Raw genomic sequence first — 26,138 nt, 5'->3', positions numbered from 1 at the left:
AGACACCAAAGATGTACCGAGAAATTGACAAGTGCCGGATGTCGACTTGCGATCCAACCGATACCCACCGAAATCGGCATCAGAAAAGCCCACCAAAATCAGAGAAGAATCCGCAGAATACCAAAGACCAAATTCAGGGGTGAATTTCAGATACCTGAAGATGCGTTTCACCACCTGCCTGTGGGAGGTGTGCGGAGGAGCCTGGTACCGCGCACAGAGGCCGACCCCGAACTGAATGTCCGGCCGGGTCGCCATCAGGCACAGGAGCGAGCCGATCATGCTCCTGTACTCCTTCTGGTCCACCGCCTAGCCGTCCAAGTCCTCATCAAGCGCCGTCGAAGTGCTGATCGGAGTCGGCTGAGGAGACAATCAAAAGCTTAAGACACTCATTTCAGTCATGCACAGCCTTGCCCGGGTTCTCACAAGTGCAAAGTGAGCCGTCCCGAAAGCTCGATCAGTGCGACAAGCAATCCCACCTGGATCTTTTCAATCCATTTCAAGAACAGTTCAAGCAATTTTATCAAATTTAGATCATTTCAAGTATGAATTGCTGAACAAAAAGCTACACTAGCATGAATAAAATAGCAAAGCATATCAACACGCCCTAACATGCTAGTAGCCAAGACAGGGTGATCATGTTTTCAGATTTTCAAAACAAAATAGCTTAACTCAGATGATGTCATATACACAGTGGAGCAAATTATGCATGATCAAATTTATCAACTCACACTAGCAGGCACTAGAAGATCATAGCAATGTATACAAGAATGCTAGTGCAAGTGAGGCAATGTAAAATGCAAACATGTACAATGCATATGCACAATGTAACTACCAAACCTAGAAAACAAAGAGAAACCCAGTCAAACCAATCAAAATCCTAATTGAAACTCAGACAAATCAATCGGAATCCGAATCGAAATTCTAATCGGATCCTGGACAATCCATAACCCGTATGATCTCAACACAGTCCGTCGGAGTAAACAAACATAACATTGGTGATATTACTCGTAGCAACGCATGTGCACTATGCTAGTAGATATATATTTGGCTATGCATCTAGATGTACACTATATCTAGATACATAATAAAATTGTCTGTTTTTTACCATTTATTGTATAGATACATATTTTGATATGCACGAGATAGGGTACAGTTGGCATGCTGCTAAATTAAAAATGATTAAGAATTTGCAAATAGGATGAAAATAGTGGAAATATCATGAATCAAAACAATTCGCAGTCCGGATGTTATATTTCTAAAGACTTGCAAAACTAATGTTATATCGTGTGAGATCTGCAAACTTAGTTCGTTAAACTAGTATTAAATATCAAAATTTCTCCTCCCAAACAGCCACTAAAGTGACCAATTTGATCGGCGGAGCCCTTGCTGGCTCCGGCTCACCGAACATGCCTCCGCCTTCCTGCCTGTTGGCCCTGCTCACCGCCGGCAACCCGCCGCCGCTCCGTCTTCTCCTTCCGCTCCACGCGCACCTCCTCGTGTCCGGTCTCCCCTCCTCCCTATCCCCCTTCGCTCCCCGCCTCGTATCCGCCTTCGCACTCACCGAACTCGCCTCCCCGCGCCCGCTTCTCCACGCTCTCTCCCTCCTCGCATCCCTCACCTCCCCGCCAGACACCGCGTCCCCCTACAACGCCGCCCTCCGCGCGCTCTCCCTCTGCCCGCACCCGCACCTCCTCGACCGCCACTGCCTCCCGCTCTACCGCGCCCTCCTCCGCTCCGGCTCCGCGCGGCCGGACCACCTCACCTTCCCCTTCCTCCTCAAGGCATGCGCGCGCTTAAGGGAGCGCTTCTACAGCGGCGGCGCGGTGCTTGCGCACATTACCCGGCTCGGCTTCAACTCGGACGTCTTCGTGGTGAACGCCGCTATGCATTATTGGTCTGTTTGTGGGTCCATGGTGAACGCCCGCAGATTGTTCGATGAAAGTCCCGTGAGGGATGTTGTCTCGTGGAACACGCTCATCGGCGGGTATGTTCGGAGGGGTCTCCCTGGAGAGGCTCTGGAGTTATTTTGGAGGATGGTGGAGGAAGGAACAGTTAGGCCGGATGAGGTCACGATGATTGGAGCCGTATCAGGCTGCGGGCAGCTGGGTGATTTGGAACTTGGGAAGAGGCTGCATGAGTTTGTGGAGTTTAATGGGGTGAGGTGCACTGTGAGGCTGATGAATGCATTGATGGATATGTATGTTAAGTGCGGCAGTTTAGAGCTGGCGACGTCGGTGTTTGAAAGGATGGATACCAGAACTGTAGTTTCTTGGACAACAATGATTGTTGGGCATGCAAGGCTTGGGACGATAGAGGATGCACGGAAGCTGTTTGATGAGATGCCCGAAAGGGATGCATTCCCATGGAATGCTCTGATGGCCGGTTATGTACATAGTAAGCAAGGCAAGGAGGCTATTGCGTTATTTCATGAGATGCAGGAAGCAAAGGTGGCCCCAGATGAGATTACAATGGTCAATCTCCTATCTGCTTGCTCTCAGCTCGGAGCATTAGAAATGGGGATGTGGGCTCACCATTACATCGACAGACATCAGCTTTATCTTAGTGTTGCTCTTGCCACATCTCTAGTTGATATGTATGCAAAATGTGGCAACATCAAGAAAGCTATATGTATTTTCAAAGATGTCCCTGAGAAAAATGCTCTCACTTGGACAGCGATGATCTGTGGTCTGGCAAATCATGGACACGCAGATGAGGCTATAGAGCACTTCCGTAGAATGATAGAGCTTGGATTACAGCCAGATGAGATTACATTCATTGGGGTTCTCTCTGCATGTTGTCATGCTGGTTTGGTTGAAGAAGGTCGGGAATTTTTCTCACTAATGGACTCAAAATATCACCTTAAGAGGAAAATGAAACATTATTCATGCATGATAGATTTGTTAGGCAGAGCAGGGCATTTAAATGAAGCAGAAAAGCTAGTAAACACCATGCCTATGGATCCTGATGCTGTAGTTTGGGGCGCTCTATTTTTTGCTTGTAGGATGCATGGTAATATCACTCTTGGCGAAAAGGCAGCAATGAAATTGGTTGAACTTGATCCAAGTGATAGTGGAATCTATGTGCTGCTGGCTAATATGTATGCGGAGGCAAACATGAGGAAGAAAGCTGACAAAGTGAGGGCTATGATGAGACATTTGGGAGTGAAGAAGGTTCCTGGATGTAGTTGCATTGAGCTGAATGGTGTAGTTCATGAATTTATTGTGAAGGATAAATCACATGTTGACACTAATGCAATTTATGATTGCTTACATGAGATCACGCTACAAATAAGACATACTGCAAACATGATTGACATTTCAGCTACTGGCATCATGTAGGATTTTTTGGCCTAGAAACTGCTAGCCTAGGTCTGAGATATGTTACGCCTGTTGTGTTCCACAACTCATTCATCTGACGAATTGTACCAGCTGGCCAGGCAATGTACTCAGAGAAGTGGATTTTCTTATGCTGATCAAAATTTGTGTCACCTCAAGAGCATTTCTGGTCCTTTTGCAGCTTAACTGAGATAATGATTTTGCATATTAATGAAGATAGCGATGTCCATGACAGATGCTCAAGGGAGCACAATTTATTAGAAGGTATTTTTTCAACTTATAACCTTTGAAAATTATAAAACCCTGAACTGGTACTTATCTGCCTGCTTTTATGTTCGTACGATTCCTGTAAATTCTTATCATGAGCTAGCCCAGGGTGACATCTTCTCACAGTCCAATTCATTATTATCTTTGCAGAATAGTGACAGAAGAGAGTACCAACTTGCTAGCTGTGTGCCTGTATATTCATGAGGTCTTCAACTCTGCAGGCTTGCCTGAAATTTTTCCTGTTTTTACTCAGCTTATATCTTGGCTAATTTGCATGTTATAGGTACTAGATGTTGGTTGACCTGTTCAACTTGCACCACATATTCTGAAAAGTGACAAAGTGCTTATTTGCTAGTTAAAAAAAACAGACATGCTCATATTATTTATAATTTTCACATTCTCAAGTGATACTTTAGAGAACTCTACTTTCTGATAACAACACATGATTCTCCATGTCTTGCAGATTAAGGGTGTTAGTATGAAATTGCCGCCGCATGGAGCCACGTGCCAGAGTCTCAAAAGGAGTTCTGTTATTGTCTCCCAAGTACAACAGTTGCCTGCTGGTAAATGTCTTAATATGTATATAAATACATGCAAAGATGTTTTGATAATCTGCAACACGCATAGCTGCAGTTTGTAATTCTTGTTGATGTATATTGAGCCCATGTATTGAGGCACATGTATAGGAACTATATATATCCCACCCTTCTATGGTTTGGAGGAATACATTGAGTCATTTCCTCTAGCATGGTATCTAGCCTTCTTCTTCCTCTCCCTCCCTCCCTCTAGCAGCCGCCGCCGGCGCTGCCCCACCCCTTCTCCTCCTCCGCTCTGAATCCGGCGCCGCCCGCCTCCTTTGCGCTGGATCTGGCGCCGCCCGCCTCCGCCTGGGCTGGTGCGGCCGCCGGCCCCTGGCGCGCCCCGGCCGCCGGCCTGGCTGTCCTCGAGCTGGCGTCGGTCGCCGCTGAGGGCGCCGCTGCCGCGGGGGCTGCGGAAACCACCGCTCGCGGCTCCTCTGCTCCCGGCAGCGCCTCCTCTGCGCTGGCCGCTGGCGCCATGGCCCGCCGTGCCTTGGGCGCCCGTCGCCGCAGCCACCGCCCTTGCCGCCATCGCTCCCCTTGGCGCCGGGCCGCCGCGACGGATCCGGCCGCCGATCACCTCGCCCTGGGCGCTGCCGGCGCGGGCATAGGAGCCGCCGCCGCCCCTGCCGCCGTGGCCGCCGCGCGCGCCGCTGGCGCCGCGGGCACCGCCGCCGCGGACGCCGCGGCCCACCTCGCGGCCCTGGCCGCCGGGCCCTCTCCTCCCCTGGCCGCGGGCGCCGCCGGCCTGCCTCCTGCAAGCGCGGCGCGGGCGTGGCCCCCGGACGCCGCTCCTCTGCTCGCCGCCGCCCCGCCTGTGCATGCCGCGGGCACTGCGGCCGACGCGCGCGTCGCGGCCGTCTCGGCCTGGTGTGCTCCGACCGCTCCCTGGCCATCCTCGAGCCCGCTCCGGCCGGGGGCGCCGCCGCTGATGCTACTCCTCCATGGCCTGCGCTCGGCTTGCCCCCCGTGGATGCACTGTTCGCTTCCGCTGCCTTTCGCGGGCCGCCGACCGTTGCCCGAGCTGCTCTGGCCGAAGTTGCACTCGCCGTGGCCCTCCTCGCCGCCATGTCCGAGGCTTCGGCGGCTCAGGATCGCATCCGTGCGATTGCCTTCGCTTGGGAGCATCTTTAGCTTGTCGTTCCATTCACTGAGCACGGCGCTCTGTCCTCCCACCAGGCTCCGCCCTCTGGATCTGGACCTCGGACCGACCCCCTCCTTGGTGCTCCTCTCACCGGCCAGACCGGGAGTGGGGGCGGTCGCGGGTGTCGTCGTCGGGGCGGACGTGGTGGTGGTGCTGGCGGTGCTCCTTCTGGTGGTACTGGTGGAGGCCGTCGGGGCACTTCGACCCCGACTCCGGCTCCCACTCCTGCTTCTTCCCTTAGAGGTACGCCCTGGCCATCCTTCAGCGCCCCATGGTCAGGGCGCATCCCGATGTGGCCGTTTCAGGGTGGGGGGAGGGGGCTCGTCCTCAGCTCCAGCCGGCGGCCATGTTCACTGGTGCTGCTCCCCTGTTCGCGCCGTTCTGGACCCCGCCTGCTCAGCTCAGCCAGCAGCCGACTTGGCCTGGAGGGTGGGACCAGGCCGCACTGGCGCAGTCCTTCAGCGCCATGGGGCGGACGCCGCCGGTCAGCACTGAGTGGATTGCTGACTCGGGTGCCTCCTTCCACACCACCCCTGATGCCGGTATCCTCTCTTCTGTCCGACCCCCACACTCCTCTTGTCCTTCTTCCATCATGGTTGGTGATGGGTCTTGCCTTCCTGTCACCGCCGTGGGTTCTGCTCCTGGTTCTTTTCGTCTTCCCAATGTCCTTGTTGCTCCTCGGATGGTTCATAACCTTCTTTCTATTCGTCAGTTTACTGCTGACAACTCTTGTTCCATCGAGTTTGACTCTTCTGGCCTCACTGTAAAGGATTCGGCCTCCCGGCGTCCGCTCCTCCGGTGTGACAGCACGGGGCCCCTTTATACCCTTCGCCTTCCGTCTTCCGCTGCACTACTCTCGCCTTCTTCTTCGTCTGCCGCCTTTGCCGCGACACCGTCTTCTACCACCTGGCACCGCCGTCTTGGTCACCCCGCCCGCGACGTTCTGGCTCAGCTCAGCCATAGTACTGATGTTCCTGGTACTAAGGCTCTTGCTGAGCACCTCTGCCATGTGTGCCAGCTTGATCGTCATGTTCGTCTTCCTTTTTATTCCTCTTCTTCACATGCGACGCATGCCTTTGACCTTATTCACTGTGACCTGTGGACCTCTCTTGTTCTCAGTCTCTCTGGCTACAAATATTATCTGGTGGTGGTCGATGATTTCTCACACTACTCTTAGACTTTTCCTTTGCGCGTCAAGTCTGAGACCTTCCCCACCCTCCTTCACTTCTTTGCCTGGGTGTCCACTCAGTTCAGCCTCACCATTAAGGCCGTCCAGTGTGACAACGGGTGTGAGTTCGACAACTCCACCTCCCGTTTTTTCTTCCTCTCTCGGGGTGTTCAGCTGCGTATGTTTTGACCGTATACCTCTCCTCAGAACGGCAAGGCTGAGCGGATGATTCGCACGACGAACGACGTCGTACGCACCCTTCTGATCCAGGCTTTTCTGCCCCCGCGCTTCTGGGCCGAGAGCCTTCACACCGCCACCTACTTGCTTAACCACCTTCCGTCCACTTCTTCTCCTGCTCCCACTCCACACCACGCTCTCTTCGGTACCCCTCCTCGCTACGACCACCTTCGGGTCTTCGGGTACACTAGCAAGATCAAAACCTAAGCAAAAGATCACACTACCATGCAAGTTGTCCTAGTCAAACTACAAGCAATCAAAAGCAAGAATAACAACAAAATGATTTAATTGCTTGAAATAGAAGTAAGGGACACAAGACAACCGGATTTTTTCCCGTGGTGTCGAGGAGTTGACGCTCCCCCTAATCCACCTTGGAGCACCCACACAAGGGTATAGTTCCCTTGCTTCACCAAGGAGCAAATGATCACTAAGAATGCTCCTTCTCCATCTCCGGAACGGCGAGCTTCACACCGTGTACAATCTTCTTGTCTTGGGGCTCCCACAAACTCCAAGAGCTCACCAAGAACCTCCCGATCACCAAGACCGGCTAGGTGCCGTCAAACACCAAGAGTAACAAGCTCCTAAGCCTTCACTTGACCTATACTCAGTTGGCCCTAGCTCAAGCACACTTGCTACACTTGCAAAGGATGAATTCTTCAAAGTTGAATAACAAACAATGTACTAGATCTTCTCTCTTTTGCTCAAAGCACTTTCTCTTCTTCTCAAGGGTGGCCTCAAGTATTCAAGGTGTCAAAAGGCAACTGAAATGAGTCAGGGGGTGCCCTTATATAGAGTGGAAAGAGTTACATAGCCGTTGGAAGTCCACTGCAGAAAAACCGTGACCACCGGAAGAACCGACGGGATAGAAAGTGAAAACATCGGTTCAACCGGTCTCTCTGTGTCCAATTAGTAGCCGTTGGGGTTCTGACACAGTATCCAGGCTTGCGTCATTGCACCGGTGCATGCTCCGTAGGGGCATCGGTTCAACCGGTGCAAGAGGTTCACTGATCAACTTAAACAAGTGTTCTGGAACATAATACATCCAATGCAGCGGTGCTTGATTCTGAAGCGTCGGTTCAACCGGTGCTGAAGGGGAGTTGAGGTCCACCAAAACATACTCTCTGGAACAAAATACTTCCATTGCACCGGTGCTTATTTTTTTGACCATCGGTTCAACCGGTGCTATAGAGTTTTTGACTTGATTCCTGCCTGCTTCCAGAGAAGATAGACCGACAGGGCATCGGTCCTTCCGCCAAGCATCGGTTCAACCGGTGCTGCTGTTTTTCTTTGTTTTCAGCTGAATTGACTTGGATTTGAATGTAACTTCGATTGTTTCTTCTTCCAAGTGTTTTTGTTGATTTCTATTGACCATCTTGGGCTGTTTTTGAGTGAGTGTGCAAGATTTCTAAGGCCAACTCAATTTTGGTCAAGCTACTAACTCACGAACCCCTCTTAATAGTACAGTCAAGAACTAGAAACTATAAAATCTAGCTAAATCAAGTGTCCTTCATCTCCTTGTGACACTTGAGACTAGAAAGGTCCTTAATCTTTCAAATTGAGTCCTTGGCACACATGATTGTTTCGAATTGAGGGGTCTCCTTTCATATTTCATATGAGACTAATCCAGTCATTGATTTTTCCTTTAAAACACGTTAGTCGCATACGGTTGTCATTAGTCACCGAAACTTACCATTAGCATCTATCGGCCTAGATGCGCTTCAGGTCCACAAGTTGATCCACAGACAATGATTTTTCTAGCCACATATTTAGAAAAGCTGTGTGCTCTGTATCAACAATGGTTCCTGTTCTAGCATGTTCAGCTATGTGCCCCTTCTAGCCTCCAACATTCTTGGTTATCAGCCTGTGGGCCATCTTGGTGACCAGGTCAAATGTTCTGTCATTAGCCGATATGTTGAGGCTAGTAAGCATGAGTACGTCAAGGGGTGTAGGGGTCATCGGTCTATTTCCAAACGGGATGGCGTTGAGTGCGTCGGACCAAAAGTGAGAAGCGGCTATGAGGATGTTCTCTTTTTTCCCATAGCAGCTAGAGAAAGAGTTATGGCCATGTTGATGTCTTTCGAGTCCTAGAAAACCCTTTTGGCTGATGTTGATGTCTTTTGAGTCCTAGAAAACCCTTTTGGCTGACTTGCGCATGTACCAGTTCCTCCATCATGGAACCATGCTGGGCTGGGACATGAAACTCTAGTCCAAGAAGCTAAATTCATGGATGAATGCTTGTAACGTAGCCGATTGGTTTCTAAATTTATAAAGTAGGTAATAAGACCTATTGCTCTTATTAATTGTAGTTTTAAGATCTTTAGCAAAGTTTTGAATAATAGATTAGTGAGAATTGGTGATAGATTAATTACCTACAATCAATCTGCCTTCATTTAAGGTAGATATATCTTGGAAAGTGTTGTGGCTGCTCATGAAATAATTCACGAGATTGCCAAAAAGGGTGAACTAGGCATTATTTTGAAAATTGACTATGAAAAAACCTATGATAGGGTGAACTGGAGCTTTCTTGAGGAAGTTCTCAACACTAGAGGTAATAGAAATGGAGACTACTTGAGGAAAGGGAGACTACTCTCTATTGCCGGGAAACTGACCTTACTTAAATCATGTTTGGATAGTATACCTATATACTTGCTTTCAGTGATTAAGTTTCCTAAATGGGCTAAACTCTCAAATGGCCAATTTTTTTTGGCATGATGCTGATGGCAAGAACAAATATCACCTGTCAAATTGGCAAAGTTTGGCTAAAAAAAGACCATGGGGTGGGGCATTCTTGATATTAGTAATATGTATTTGTGCTTACTAGCCTCGTGGATCAACAAATCTCTTTTTTTTGCGAGAGGATCAACAAATATCATTTGAGTGATAATATGATATTGAAAAAAATTGTTGATTACAAATACAACAATGACCCAAATATTTTCTGCTGCCCTGAGATTGGTGCCTCCCCTTTTTGGACAGGGGTGTTGTTGGCTTGCAAAGCAGCTAAGATGGGCGTGAGATGGAAAATAGGTGATGTAAATCGGCCCGTGAGGTTTTGGGAAGACTGGTGGATCGGAAATTGTAGTCTTGCCACTCAGTTCTGGGGCCTTTATATCATTTCTAATCAGAAAAACCTTTGTGTGGCTGACCTCTTGGATGGGAAAGAGCTAAAAATCTCCTTTAAGAGAGGAGTTAATAAAACTCTTATGCAAGACTAGCGGGATTTTGTTACAATTGCTGAATCTATATCATATATAGATGATTGTGATGCTATTATCTGGGCATTTAATGCCACTTTCCAGTAGCAAGTTCTCGATTCAGTCTATGCACAATACAGTGAACTTTAGGGGTATTCAACCTGTCTATACTCCAGTAGTCTGGAATCTGCAGGTGAGGCTAGGATACAGAACTTCCTTTTGCTGATCTCCAATAACAAAACTCTAATGAGATCTAATCTAGCCAAGAGGAAAGACCTAGAGGACCTCTCTTGCCTGTTTTGTTTTGAAACTGAAACAATGCGTCATCTTTTTTTTATTGTTGTGTTGCTAATGTGCTTTGGAAAAATATGTCGGATATTTTTGGAATACAAATCGGTTTTGATTTTGAGTATGTAGCCCATTAGTGGGTGAGCAATATGAAAAATGTATAGTGTTTTAAACGCTGTGTATTGCTTTGTTATGGAGTTTATGGAAACTAAGAAATGAACTTTGCTTTCTGGGAAGAAGTTGGAGGGACGAGTGAATGATTCTGCACAAGATGGTACAAGCATTGCGGAACTAGCGGCCACTGTGCAAGGTGGAAAATGAGGAGAAGTACACTTGGGCGATCACATGATAACAAAGAAGAGTTTGCAACCTATGATGCTGATTGGAGGAAACTTGGGGGACGGGCGGATTACTAGAACTACATCAACACCGGTTCCAACATCATTAGAGTTGGGAGTGTAGAGAGCAGTCTCCAGCGCCATGTTTGAGTTTTCTCCTTTTTCTGGAAAGTATGATCTTGAGTCCTCGTTACCTGCTTGTAGCGGGCGCGCTTAGAATACGCTAAAGCCTTGAACTTGTAAATGCTAAAACACTTTGTGTGCTTTGTTCCTTGGAATAAAGTGGGGAAACCTTTCTTCTAAAAAAATCGGTGGGGTTAGGATGACCGATTGGGCCTAGGTACAATGAAGAGGAACCTTCTTCCTGAGGGATCCGTATCTTGTTCTTTAGGTTCTATGAGAACGGTAGAAATGGTAGATAGTTTCAAGCTACTATTAATTTGGATCTAAGAAGGGCAAAAAATGCAGGTAAAGCGAAGTAAAATGTTGCTGAGTTGAAGAACCCTTACTTCTGGGACTCCGATATTCGTTGCCGCTAAGGAGGAAGTACCCGCCACGGAAGCCGAAGAAGTTGAGGTAGATCTGAATTGGCTAGGGTTTGATGATGGAAATCGGCGGAATGAGTGTTGGAGATGGTAACGCGAAGGAGTAATCAGTGTATGTGAAGAAAAAAGATTTGGAATCCTTTTAGAAAAAGGATTCCAAATCCGGCCTCTATGACCAGGGGCATACACAGCCATTATTACAATGTTTGCAAAAACAGAAAAGGACACAACAGTCTCTAGTAAGACAAAGAACTACTGCAAACGATAGGCATGCTTCCACCCTCCTTTAACTAAATCAAGAGCTACTATCTCAATTTGTCTGCTAAAGCTGGAGAGTGCATTCTTGGCGTGCACCTCACGCTACAACTGCGCCTAGAAACTTAACCAATACGTTCCTCTGAAGATGACCTACAAAATTGAGTTAACTTTGATTTTGTTAAAAATAATATCATTGCGACATCTCCAAATCGCCCAATATACTGCAGCAACCCCCACCTAGATGAAATTCCTAATCTTTTTAGATTGATTAGAGAGCCAAGAATTAAACATATGACTAATTGATCTAGGTGGCATTAAACCTGTAGCGTAAAAGATAATCCTCCAAACCATTCTCGCATAAGGACAGTCCAGGAAAAGATATTTTATAGTCTCATTACTATTACATCCGCAACATTTTTTGGCTTACTGTCCAGTTCTTCTTAGCAAGATTATTTTTAGTTAAAAGTGGCCCTTTGAAGAAACCAGAGGAAAATCTTAATCTTTAGAGGAATTTTCAATTTCCGGATCATCTTATGACTGAAAGGTGGTTGTCTATCTAATAAATGAAGATACATAGATCAAACAGTAAAGGACCCTGAATTGGTCAAATTCTATCTAAACGTATCCGACCCATCCACCAGTTGAACATTAGCGATCTGAGCTACAAGATTTTGCCATTCCACCAGTTTGATATCCACCAAATCCCTCCTAAAATATAAATTGAGTGGCCTTGTGGCCATGACTTTGGCCACAGTTGCATGAGGATCATGCACAGTCTTATAAAGTGATGGATATTTGTCTTTGAATGGCACTTGACCTTCCCATGCATCGTCCCAGAACCTAGTCTTGCTCCCATCTTTAATAATGAAGGAGACATTAGCAAAAACCTCATCTTTGATCTTCATAAGACCTCTCCAGAAATGAGAGTCATAAGGTTTCGCCTTCACCTGCGTGAGAGACTTGGATCCTAGATATTTGTTTGTTAGTAGACTTTGCCACATACCATTGGTATTAAGCAGATTAACTAACCATTTTGCCAATAAGCATTTATTCTGCAGTTGCAGATCTAAGATACCAAGTCCTTCTTGATCCTTAGAACAACACAAAATGTCCCATTTGGCAAGTCGATACTTATGCTTAACCGAAGAGCCTTGCCAAAAGAATCTCGATCTGAAATGATCAAGATTTTTAGCACCCCTTTTGGGATTTCAAAAAAGGACATCATAAACATGGGTAGGCTACTAAGTACCGAATTTAACAAGACCAAACGGCCCCCATAAAACCGGTACTTAGCTTTCCAACAAGAGAGTTTTTTCTCAAAGCGTTCTTCAACTTTTCCCCATTCAGAATTGAGGAGCTGTCTATGGTGCATTGGGATCCCCAAATATCTAAAATGATATTCACCAGCATTACAACCAAAGAGATCAGTATAGAAATCCTGCATCTCTTTAGCCGCTCCGTAGCAAAAAATTTCACTCTTGTGGAAGTTGATCTTTAACCCAGATAACTGCTTGAAAGCACAAAGCAAAAGTTTAAGATTCTTTGCTTGCTCCAGATCATGATCAATAAAGATGATGGTGTCATCAGCATACTGCAGGATGGACAAACCATCATCCAAAAGATGATGTACAACACCTCTTAATTGACCATCGTCTTTTGCCCTTTTAATGATGAGAGCCAGCATATCAGCAACGATGTTAAATAAAATAGGTGACATAGAATCTCCTTGACGGAGCCCTCTCTTAGTTAGGAAGTAGGGACCAATTTCGTCATTGACTTTGATTCCCACACTTCCACCAGAGATCATCCTTTCAATCCATCTACACAACTTAGGAGAAAACCCTTTCATGCATAGCGTTTGTTGAAGGAAAGACCACTTTACTTTGTCATAGGCTTTTTCAAAGTCAATTTTGAAAATGACCTCATTCTATTTTTTCGTATGCAGTTCATGGATAGTTTCATATAAGATGACTACTCCTTCCATGATATTCCTGCCTGGCATAAAGGTAGTCTGCATAGGACTCACCACTGTTTGGGCAACTTTGTTCAACCTATTCGTGGCAAATTTAGTAAAAATTTTAAAGCTGACGTTGAGAACGCAAATAGGTCTATATTGTTGAATTCTAGTTGCCTCCTGAACTTTTGGAATTAGAGTAATAATTCCAAAGTTCAAACTGAAGAGGTTCAAATCCTCTTTGTGGAAATCCATGAAGAGAGCCATAAGGTCATCCTTAATTACTTCCCAGAAAACTTGATAGAATTCAGTCGGGAAGCCATCAGGACCTGGAGCCTTGTTGTGTTCCATCTGGAATACATCATTTTCACCTCAGATTCAGTGAACTCACTAGTGAGCACATCATTATCCTCTTGGGTCACTTGTGGAATATCCTGAATTCGATCTTCCTCAAGTGTAATCTCCGAAGCATTCGGAGACCCGAAAAGGTTCTTATAAAACTGAGTGATATGGCTCTTAAGCTGGTCATCACCGATAACAATTACTTGATCATTTTCAAGTTTATAAATATGTTATTTTCGGTGTTTCCCATTAGCCACTAGATGGAAGAATCTTGTATTATCATCTCCCTCTAGAAGCGTTTTCACATTTGCTCTCTCGTACCATTTAATTTCTTCCTCCCTCAAAAGAAGAACTAATCTCTCTTTTAGATAGTGCTTAAAATTAACCTCCTGATCTAAAAGAGAGGTAATCTCAGCCTTCTTATCTAATTTCTCTAAAAGTGCTAGAAGTTTCTTCTTTTCTTTTTTGTATGTTTAGCCCAGCCTCTAAGATGTTGTCTGAGCCTACGAATTCTATTCTGCCACCGCTCCAAAGGAGTACGTCCAGACATTTCTGATTGCCAGATGCTTATAACCATATCGTAGAAACCATCCCTAATCAACCATCCTCTCTCAAATTTGAAAGGACGTTGATCAGAGTGGTGAGTGGACACCCCGGTATTAAGAATTAGAGGGGTATGATCAGAAATATCTCGATCTCTTAGTTGTACTGACGATAGAGAGAACTTATCTTCCCAATCTGTACTAACCAGAACTCTATCCAGCTTCTCAAAAGTCGGATTGTCTCCAGGACCCGCCCATGTAAATTGGTGCCCAGACATAACAATCTCTTTGAGATCAAGAGATTCGATAACAGCATTGAACAAGTTTGGCCATTTAAAGTCAAACACCCTGGGGCTCTTATTTTCCGGTCTTCTCATAATATTGAAATCCCCTCCAATTAAATACGGAAGAGACTCCTTTGAGCATGTGTTTGCCAATTCGACCAAAAACGCCTGCTTGTTTTGATATTGTGCTAGGCCATAAACCGTATATAGCACAAATTTAAAGCCATCAATTTTGCATCTCAAGGTAAATTTCACATAGAAATCTTCCTCAGCAATGGCTCCAATATCAAAAACCTGCAGGTCCACACCTAGTAGAATACCTCCAGATCGACCATGTGGGGTCATACTATGCCAAAGGAAGTCCCGGCCCGCACAAAGGTTCTTTAAAACGCGATCTGGAAAATCATCCCTACTAGTCTCGGAAAGAGCTATGAAATTAATTTGCTCTTCCTTAACTAAATCAGACAAAAACCTATGTTTAGCCAAGTCCCCAAGACCTTTGCTATTCCAGAAAACCCCTTTCATTTGATAACAATTTTAGAAGGGATTTTTGGTTTTTTGGGAACTCTGCCATTTTTAGGATTTTTGGCAGTACTAGACTTTTTCTTCTGTCGGACCGGAGAAAGATCAATAATGTGATCAGACTCCAGGTCTTGCAAGTTCTCATTTAGATTACCACAAGCGTGGCTGAGAACTGCATCCAGTCTAGCATCTCGTTCATCAACACTCTCAACTTGTAAAATTTTAGATTTTAGATTATCTTTTTTCTTATTATTGGCACATACCACCAACCTATCTATTTCTAGATTTTTGATAGCGATGGTAGAAGCTTTATCAATTTCATCAGTCTGGCCTAATTTGAAGCCTACCCTACCAAGGTTTGACATAACATGCGAATCTGAAAAACTGGTAAAAGATGTACCTGTTTCAAGGTTGTTCTTGGTAGCCATATGTGCAGTTTTCTCAAGAGTATGTTCATCAGTCTTGGCCTTAGATCTGGCGCTTCTACGAAGTGAGGTGGGTTTGAGAGCAGCATCATCCAACAGCTTGAAAAGGATCGATGGCGCAGATTGGCTGGAAGGTGACCGTTGGTGAGTGCTTCTAGATTACTCAGCAATCGAGGCTAAAGCAGAGTGAAAGAAATAAGATGAAGATAATTATGCATGAAGGTGGTTTTATAAAAATAAATCCTGAGTTAGGCCCAGGAATCGAGGAACCTAACGGCGTAATTCGACAAGATTGATTGGTGAGGTCGGGGCACTCTTCGAATTCAGCTTGAGGAAAGAGATCATTATGATTTGCACAAATTTTGGTATAAAATTATTTTTATTCCAAAATTAGGGGCATGTGTTGACGTCAAAATTTTGCAAGGGTAATTTTGGTAAGAGGATTTGAGCCGATGAAGAATCCGAGATAAGGGCGATGGCCTGTTCGGTCCAAGTTGTTAGAGAACTTGATCAAGGCTTATGCAAGTATGGTCAAAGCTAGGCTGCGTGATGGGTGGCTATGAAGTCCAGAAGTCTGATTCTTTTGGAAAGTCTAAGAAAAAATAGTAGATATAGTTTTTTTCGAGACATGTTTGTTGCATCGTGTTAAGCTAGGAGTCTCGATTTTAGAGAATAAATAATAGATCTCTGGGTTTTGTAAAGGACAATCATCAAATCAATACACTACTTTACGGGTTCACGCTAAAACCCTAAGAGTAGGAGTAAAGTAGTTTCGGTGACTTTTTCAGTAAAAAGGACTGCATTGCTTCTGTTACGAAGGAAAATAGGCTTAGTGATCAATTTCCATAATTAGTAATTAGATTAATGATATCATTGTGATGTCACTAGGCAGTTATAAACATCACAAAGGGGCCATTCACGAAGGAGACTGTCCCTTCGTGAATAGACACCCTTTCCCTCTTGTACATATAAATAGTATGGTCTAAACCATCAATCAAGACAACAAATCATTCATTATCTCTATCTCTTTCTCTCAATTCTATTCTCAACACGTTATCAGTCACGCATTGCTCTCGCTAGAGCGATCGGCCATCTTGCCGAGAACGATAAAGAACTCGCCGAGTTCATGCAAGAAGAAAGCAACAGGAAACTCAGACGAGAACACGCACGCCGGAGGGCTGTCGACCTCACACCGCTATACGCACAGTAAGAACAGAGACTCGGCAACAGAACTCGTCGAATTGCTTTGCTTCTACTGGAACTTGGCGACAACTCTCACCAAGAACAAGAAATCAATGACTCAACAGCAAATCGACGAGAACTCACGTGGAACAAGGCCACGAGGCCTAATTTCCGACAAGTAAGAATGGACTCTGTTCATTTTTAATTTCTTTGCAACTCATAGGAGGAACACACTATCGTTCTTGAAGAGGACGCATCCACACCTGTATAGCCGCCCTCGGCGGCGGCGCCCATCTACCCGCCGTCGGCGGCGCAGCGACGGCACCAGCAACGGCGTCCTCGGCGCCCGTACCGCTCCACGCATTGCGGCGGTTGCGGCGCACACCAGCGCCAACGGCGCTAGCGACCCTCGACACCCGCTGCAGCGGCGCCCTCGGCACCCGCTCCTCCACCCGGGAGGCGGGTCGATACCCTCCGCACCCGTACAGCCGCCATCAACGGCAGCGGCTATGGGGGCACCCTCGGCGTCCACCCGCCACATCGGCCGCATCGCGGCCATGTGCTGCCTAGCCGGCGGTGGCCATCACCATGAGACCCGGCAACACTGGGTTTGGCCCTCAGGTCGGCGTTTTCCACTGGGGTCGGCAGACGACATCCAAGCGCCGCCCATGGCCGTCGGCCGGCAACAGCCGGCACACAGCGGGACGCGGCGGCGCAAGAAGCTAGGAGGAGGCGCGCGGCAACAGGCATGTGGCGGCGCAAGGCCGCGTTGGGCGTTGGCGGCCCGAGCCAAGGGACGGCGGCGGTTGGCGAAAGGGCGGCGGGTCTCCATCGGGTTTCACCCGAAACCATCCCCCCTTCCCCTATCAGGCCTAGCAGGCCACGCTAAGGCGGGCCGCTCACAGGCCAAGCAGAGTAGACCTAGCGCCCGCAGGCCGGTCGAACAGACCACCAGCCAAGCCACACCAAGCATTTTTTTTTCTCTCCCATGCAATCTTGCACTAAGGCCTTCACAATTGTATATATATTTACATGTTTTAACTATCAAGTTCAGCATGTATATATTTGAGGCCCTGGATTGTTTGATTTTAGTTCTTCGACTATTCGACTATTCTAAATTTGCATAATTGTTGTCTATCTAGACTATCAAGTTTAGAAATTAGCATCAAAATAATATGAATATTATAATTACCGCAGTAGTTGTTTATATGTGATCCGCAGATCTCACATTGGTTATGTAAATATTATTTTCGAACAATTTTTCATGTGCTATTTATTTTATTTGAATTACTATCAATATAGCACATAATTTACATTCTACATCATGTAGTAATATGCAAAATTCAAATTAAGATATATAAATCATTTTTTTGAAAAAACACAAGGTAATGGAGACCTAGGCATCGGCTGCGATAAATTCTTTAGGAATTTATTTGCCCTGAGACCATGCTTTAGGCAGCAAATTATTTGTCCATTACTAAAGGTCTACATCTTATGATGACTACCTATAATGTGTATATCTAAAATATTCAATATAAATTCAATTTGTCTATGTTGAGACTATGAAGTCAATTATTCTCGCAGGAATATTATTAAAATAGCTACACTATTCAAATACCTGTATACCTTAAAATCATGATTCAAGAATCATCATATAAATTTACACACATATAAATTTTTAATTTACCATAGTAAATTAATCCTATACATGATCTTTCATGTAGAAAAATGGCTCATATAATTAATAAGAATTTCACTAAACTACAGCTGATAGTCACAACTATCTGTCCTAGGCAGAGCTATAACTGTCAAAATATTGCTAACAGCAAAGGTTTTTATTGACAACATCAATAAACCAATACTCAAGCCCGTATTTCAGATACAACCAAATATATAACATCACAGTTCTTGAGACATCATCTTTACCCATATCTCAAGATATTGGAAAAGGATCCACACAAAATTTGGGTTGCACTCAAAGAATATTATATAACATAGGGCAATCATTTTTTTAGAAGCATGGCGCAAGTGGTCCTCACTTCGCCTTATGAACTTCAAATCTTTCGCAGAATTCAATTCTGCAGTGCCCAAAAAAAATTTGTTGCTAACTATAGTTTTGCGATCAAATTATAGATAATGCAAAAATAATTAAAAAGACATTATCTATATTTTCCCTTTCAAATAGGTAATTGCAACAGCAATACCGTCAGCATAGCAATGCCAAATATTCTGATCTCTACATGACCTACTATAGGTAGCAAAATATGATGCGCTCTTAACAAAGAACCATCAACTACGCCCCGCAGGGCTCAACACTACTATCACAAAATAAATACAATGATCAGAATATCAAAATGAAATTTGGTGGCATGAAATTCAAAATGAATTTCAAGGAAACACCAAGAAATATCACAAACATAAAGATCCTAACAAAGGCAAAGGCATTTTTCAGAAACATACTGAAACATGACAACTTTCAAGTTTGTCAAAAGTGTGATTATCACAATCACATCACTAAAAGTGCAACATTGCCAAATATTTGGTTGATTTATACTTGAAATTCGTTGGTAAACAAGTTCAAGGAAACAAGTTTGAAGCACACTTCAACACTCACCTACTAACATCAGTTGCTCCAAGATGTTCCTCCGGAACACAATGAAATGTTCTACAGAATAAAATAATGAGGAGATCCCACCACGTGGAACAACCTATTGAGCACTAACGATATGGTCATGGAATTTCAATTCAACGACATATTTGGAGAAAACTTAATCTCTATAATTCCCAGCAACTTGATACCTAGCCATATTTTTATTGTGTCGTAAATATTTGTTGTCAAGGATTCTCCCATAAGAACAATCCAAATAAAATAAGGAATATATTTAGTGGACATGGTACCACTAAGACTATACTTAGGGAAATTAAATACTTCAAAACTCTCACAAGGGGTAAAGGAAATTTCACACAAATCGCATTATGCGATATTGTGATTATTGGTTTTGGTCAAGCCATATTAATTCTCCCTATTGAGTTACAGAGATATCTGTCACAAGGTTTTTACATAATACAACAACGATGAATATCAATTCATCTTAACAATGATAGATATATCAAGCAAAATGCTTGTAACAATTCCTTCAATATCAACGAGATTGTATTACATAAACATCAAACTCGTAAAATGTTGCGTACAAGATAATTTTCAGAATCTTGATATCATCAAGATAAGGCATCATCGCCTTAGTCATCCTAAAATTTGGATGACATCAAAATTATCAGCAATTCAATTGGTCATCACATAGATAATTCAAAATTTCCCAAATCTTTAGAGTTTTTTGTGCACCGCATGTACCATGGGAATTAATATTAAGAACCTCTTATCTTAAGATCAAGGTTGAACCACTACAATTTCTTGGACGCATTCAAGCAGTGGTCAATTCATCCATTAGCCGGACCATATTGCTACTTCATAGTACTTATTGATGCATCAACTAGACGGTCCTATATGTGTTTGTTATCCACATAAAAATCATGTGTCTGCATGATTCATTGTTCAAATTATCAAAATAAGAGCACATTATCTGGAACACCTAATAAAATCCATCAGTATTGATAATGCCGCTAAATTCTCTTCAAAAGCCTTCAATTATTATTGTATGGCTCTAGGCATTAATGTGGAATATTTTTATATCATATATACAAAAACAAAATGGATTAGCCAAATCTCTTATCAAGAGATTAATTGACAGACCATTATCAAAGAATTGCAAATCACCAACATCATGTTGGCATCACGCGGTCATACAAACCATAAATTTAATTCAAATTAATCTTATTGCAATCATATCAGCACTCACCGTTGCAATAATTACGTGGAATCTGGCCTCAGCCAAATATTTCCCATCTGCGTGTCGGTTATGTTTCACAAATACCGATATCACCACCGCAGCATACATCCATGGGCATTGAGGATCCATACAAGATATTATCCGTCTTTCATAAAATATCTTGGATTACTCTAAGGGATTAGTTTATTCATTTAGAAGCCCATATGCTGACTATATTTTGAGGACAATTCCAAGCATTAGGGAGAGATTAATACCACATATATAGAATGCTATGAATTATAAATTATAAAAGAGTATTATCACATTCGATCCTCGTATCCACGTATACACAAATAATAACTAAACCAATAGTTCAGAATATATTATATTTCCAATACATTGCAAATAACTTGCCAAATGCATTTACTCATCAAATGTGTCATCAAATAATATTCCTACAAGTACAGTGCCAGAAAGAAGTGAAATGTCACTCAACTCTCATAAGAGGGGGAGAAGTATGGTCACAAGCTAGAAATACAGCTTATTACAAGCATCCGCGGGAATAGGGGGAGACATTCCTCCAAGACAGTAAATGCAAATCAACATTATGAATGTTGTTAGACACTTTATTTATAGATTTATTCGAATCCAAAGCCTATGAATGCTCTGCATTCAAAAGCCCAGTATATGTGCACATAATTTTAGCACTGGGTCGTGGAACGCCCTAATTCTATGGTCGTTGGAAATGACATAGAATTTAAAAGGTTTAATTTCTCACAACATATATATTGATTCTGATCATTCAATCAAATTAAAGACTACAAATTTGTCGACATATACTCCAATTGAAAATTACTATACACCTTTAACTGGATCCAGACCAAAAAGTCCTAGGCAGAGTGTTAACAAACTCTCAAATTAGGTCAAATCAAAAGGTGGCAATTAAGAAGAAGTGCTCTCATTTTCACATAAGGAAGTATTATCTACTTCTCATAATGTTTTTTCTCCAAGAAAGCAAGGTGGTGAAACAGCGAGAGCTTGTAGCACATGGTTTCACGCAGAGACCGAACAACATACCACTCAAGGTATAAGTGAGATTTATATTTCCATAATCAAATATTGGTAGATCAATTGAATTTGATACATTTGGATTTATATATCCCTAGAGGATTTTGTATTCTAATCCAAAATGAAAAATCGCAACATATGATTACATACAAGTCACTCTATGACTTGAGATAGTCAAGTTGATTGTGGTACAACTGACTAGATGAGTATCTCCCATAAAAGAATTACTCTAAATACATATGTGTGTTCATAAATAAATTCCAAATGGAATTTGCATCATCTCAACACACAAATAACACAAATTCATTGATAGAATTCGAGATGAAAGTTGGCAAGACCAACAGATATTTAAGTTTTCAACTTAAGCACATATACCGGTTTGCCAATATTCAATTAATATTGGACAATACTATCCATCAGCACTTGTGTTCATTCCATCCCTAAAAATGGATCAATATCCATTTAGACCCTGGGATAGAAACTGAGTGCCAAAAGCGCTATTGTATCATACAAATTGTAACAGGCCTGATATTGCTTTTGTAGATACCTTGCTAGCTCAAATTAGCGCAACTCCAACAATGCCATATTGGTAGGAGTTAAATAAGATATCCACAGATATCTAGAAGGCACAATATATATTGATTTGTTACTATCAAATCAGAACATGACAAAAGTGGGATATCGATATACTGGTCAACTAATCCCTATTATGCCAGAATATAAACTGATATCAAAGTACTAAAGTTTCATATGAATCATCAAAACAGATTCTAACGAAACACTTTGGTCTATCATTCTAATGCATTACATCAATCATCAATATATGGCTTCTCTGAATGATTAAATTGCCCACACCGGATATGGACCGAACTGTCTCACGACGTTCTGAACCTAGCTCACGTACCGCATTAATGGGCGAACATCCCAACCCTTGATTCTATCGAATCATTGAACATTATCTATACTGGTAATAGAGCTTATAAATTTACTTGCTAGACATAGTATAGCTCCAACAAAATACCATTGGACCTGAATTAAGAATATCTTCAGATATTTCCAAAGGCACAATTTATCTTGGATTTAACCAAGACAAGACCATAATTGGTTACACTATATGTCCGATCCCCACAATGCCAGACCTTAAACAGGTTTTATAATTTTACACGGTGGAACAACTACATCTTGGAAGTCGTCAAAGCTGACTCTTGTAGCTATATCCACTAATCATTCTGAAATAATTACATTATATGAAACTTCACGTGAAATCATATGGCTTCACAGAATGATCAACCACATACAACAGTCATGTGGCATTGGTTCAATCATGAAACCAACAATTATCTATGAAGATAATTTGCTTACATTTATGCAATAGAAAGCAAGCTATATAAAGGGCAATATCACTAAATACATTGCTCCTAAACTATTTTATGGGGAAATAGAAACCTTGCAAACTAAATCATGAGATTTGCAAGGCTCAGGGAGAGATTCTCTCTGAATCATTACTTATACAACCAACCATAATCAACATATTATATAATTGTACTCTTTTCCTAAATGAGTTTTCCTATCAAGGTTTTTCTCATAAGTAGGTTTTTAATGAGGCAATATTTTATGTCATATCTCAAATTTTCCCCACCGGGGTTTTTAAAGAGATATTCGAGACATATTACATATCATATCTTCTATTTTCTCATCAGAGTTTTTAAGAAGATATTCAAGATATAATTTCTTCTCATATTTTCCCAATGGGATTTGGGGGAGAATAAGTTCAAACATGATCAACAGATCATAATCATTCAAACTTACTATGAGTTTTTCTTTCGAGATTTTTCTCATATAAGTTTGCAATCAATGATATTCCATATCATTTTCTCCTTATATTTTTTCCACTGGGTTTTAAAGGAGTTTTTAATGGATACCAACACATATATGTCATATCAAAATTTTCTCCTATTTTCCCAAAAGGGTTTAAGGAGTTTTTCCATAACATATACATACATAAATTTCCTGATTTTTCCCACAGGGTTTTTCAAGGAGCTTTTCGATTGATTACAAGACCACAAGAAGATCAAATTTATTACAAGACCACAAGAAGAGCAAATTGATCAAGGGGGAGTGTTACGAAGGAAAATAGGCTTAGTGATCAATTTCCATAATTAGTAATTAGATTAATGACATCATTGTGATGTCACTATGCAGTTATAAACATCACAAACGGGCCATTCACGAAGGAGCCTGTCCCTTCGTGAATAGACACCCTTTCCCTGTCAGGCCTAGCAGGCCATGCTAAGGCGGGCCGCTCACAGGCCAAGCAGATTGCTCATAAGCATCTTTTGATCAGATTTGCTAAGCTTTAAGATACATGTTATCTACCCAGTTATCCAATCTCTTTTAATTTGAACAAGCCTGCCGTTGCTTCATGTCCAACGGTTTGCTAAATATCACTTGGCAAAAGTTGGGTTTTGCCCAGTCTTCATTTTTTTTTGGCAAGTTAAATTAAAGCACATCTCCAATGGTTTGGCAAATATCACTTGGCAAAACCCAATTGGAGTGGCATATAATAAGTTTGAATTACGTGGGTCTCACAAATAGTGGCGTTTTGAGGGGAGTGCCCGGTGGCTGCGATCGCATATATGCGCGCTAGGCTCCGATTTTTGCCAAGTTGGTAAATTTTTACCAAGCCAAATGCCAACTTATTGGAGAGCACAATTCACAGATTTTGGCAAAAATTTAGGATGCCAAGTCCAATTGCCAAACCGTTGGAGATGCTCTTAATTTAATAAAGGTCAGCTTTATTTGTTAGGTTCAGCAGGTTGGGCACAATCCGGCATCAATCACGTAGCACGGTTCGAATACTCTAGTGCTGAATCCTTTGCGCTGTCGCTGCCGGCCCCCCGCCCTACCCCCTCTACTCCTTGCCGTCGCCTAAGCGGGGGCCGGAAGTCCGGCGCCCGCAAGGAGGGCGGCGGCGGGGTGACTCGGGCCGGCGGCCGGTGCGTGCCGTGCGGGCGGCGGCACCTCTGCCCGATGCCGGCGGTGCTCCTCTGGTGACTCGGTGGCCAGATCTGCCATCCCCTTGGCCGGGTCCGTCCCCCACATGGGTGGATTTGCGGCTAGGGGTGGCAACTGCATGCGGACGACTGGCTGGAGGCGGCTCCGGGCTGGCGGTGCTGGCATGCGGGCGACTGATGGCGCTTGCGTGCGCAGACGGCGGCGCGGCTTGTCGGCGGGGCGGACGTTAGCGGCGGCCGCCCCACGCATGGTGAGGAGGCTGCGCGGCGGGTCAGCCCAGCTGCGGGCCTTTCACGGCGGCATCTGTGTGCGCGGCGTGGAGGCAGTACGACGACGAGCAGGCCACAGGCGACGGCAGCGTCCTGGGCGGCGCGATGACCTCCTCGCGCCAGATCTGGGCAGGATCATCACTGCTCCCTCACGGCGGCGACGAGTCTAAACCCTAGCGGCGATCCCTCTCGCGGTTCTTCATCATGAGGGCCTCCGGCTTTGACGATGGAGAGCCTAGCTCCGGATTTTGCAACTACTTCTGGCGACGACATCTTCATTCTATTTTCGCCTGTGTCTTTCACACAGTTCCAGAGGTTCGTGTCATCTTGGCTTCAATCTGCGGATTCTCTTACTTCAAAGATGGTTTCCATCTGCACTTCGTTTTGGTGGACTATGCACGTAGCTATATTGGCCACTTTGTAGCATGGTATTCGCGGCAGACGAGGCTACAGATGGTTTGCTAGACTTGGAGTTCGTGGCTGTTTGAAGTGGGTTAAGTCTGGTTTGTTTGGTAGCATTGGCTTGGCAAGAAGGGGGAGCAGCACCAGGTGACTTTGTTTATGTGGTACTTGTTGGGTACTGATTCTTTGGTGCTAGGAAGATATTCCAAGGTGTGACCTTAATTGGTTGTACCTGGCAATGGCCTTGCTGAAGGCATTGTTTGGATTCCGAAGAATTGCTCTCTAGGGTCAAAACCTATGATCTGGCCTTAATTGATTGGGTCACTGCAATGGCGATGCGTGCGCGTACCGTTTCCATGTTGGTGGCGTTGTCTTGAGAGCCTTATTCAAAGTCCAGGTGTTATTATGGTAATGAAGGAGGCATGGAGCTGAAGATAAAGTTGTATGTTGTAGTTTGCTACGGCATAATTTTTCGTCATGTCGCTCTTTTGTTCCTTTTACTCTACAGGCTGTGTACATCTTAGTTATGCAGAGGCCGGATTGGATCTTAGTATGATTGTATCATCTTGATGTAATTATCTAAGATCAATAAAGCTTCCCTTTTCCAAAAGAAAAGTTATTTTTTTACTGCTCGAAGACTGTCTCGGTTAGATATGATCTTTTTGGATTTTTATTAGATTTCACAATTTATCTCACGGCAGTCACAGATCTATCGGCTGTTGTCTAACCCTTTTCTTGTAGAAAAATAATAGCCAATAGGTTTAGTGATCCCTGTTTCACATCAGATTGATCAAATTTTGTATCTTGTTATAGTTAATCTTATTGGCTGATTCATTTGACTTGATTTTAGTATCTCAGACTGTCTCAGTTAGATCCGATCTTTGAGTAGTATAATTAAGTTATAGTTTGAATTATCAGTGGCTGCCTTAGCTGATTACACAGTTACGAGCTAAG

At 43.8% G+C, this 26,138-nt stretch overlaps 1 protein-coding gene across 3 annotated transcripts; it reads left to right on the top strand.

Annotated features, from left to right (window-relative positions):
- Positions 1-1,349: 1,349 nt before the first annotated feature.
- Positions 1,350-10,816, top strand: LOC120692277 (pentatricopeptide repeat-containing protein At2g22410, mitochondrial-like). Of its 3 annotated transcripts, XM_039975546.1 has the most exons (4): positions 1,350-3,599; positions 3,753-3,807; positions 4,066-4,165; positions 10,452-10,816. In XM_039975546.1, the coding sequence occupies exon 1, from the start codon at positions 1,407-1,409 to the stop codon at positions 3,336-3,338; it is 1,932 nt and encodes a 643-aa protein (XP_039831480.1). In that variant the 5' UTR covers positions 1,350-1,406; the 3' UTR covers positions 3,339-3,599; positions 3,753-3,807; positions 4,066-4,165; positions 10,452-10,816. The 3 variants fall into 3 exon arrangements, with proteins under 3 accessions (XP_039831480.1, XP_039831479.1, XP_039831481.1); XM_039975545.1 differs by lacking the exon at positions 10,452-10,816 and having other exon boundaries at positions 4,066-4,326; XM_039975547.1 differs by lacking the exon at positions 10,452-10,816 and having other exon boundaries at positions 3,753-3,885; positions 4,066-4,326.
- The last annotated feature ends 15,322 nt before the right edge of the window (positions 10,817-26,138 follow it).

The sequence above is a fragment of the Panicum virgatum genome, chromosome 9N (assembly GCF_016808335.1).
Source record: "Panicum virgatum strain AP13 chromosome 9N, P.virgatum_v5, whole genome shotgun sequence".
Lineage (NCBI taxonomy): Eukaryota > Viridiplantae > Streptophyta > Magnoliopsida > Poales > Poaceae > Panicum > Panicum virgatum.
This window is presented reverse-complemented; position numbering and strand designations above follow the sequence as displayed.

Bases quoted from the DNA above. Each gene is read 5' to 3' on its own strand.
- LOC120692277 (XM_039975546.1), top strand. From the start codon at position 1,407: ATGCCTCCGCCTTCCTGCCTGTTGGCCCTGCTCACCGCCGGCAACCCG.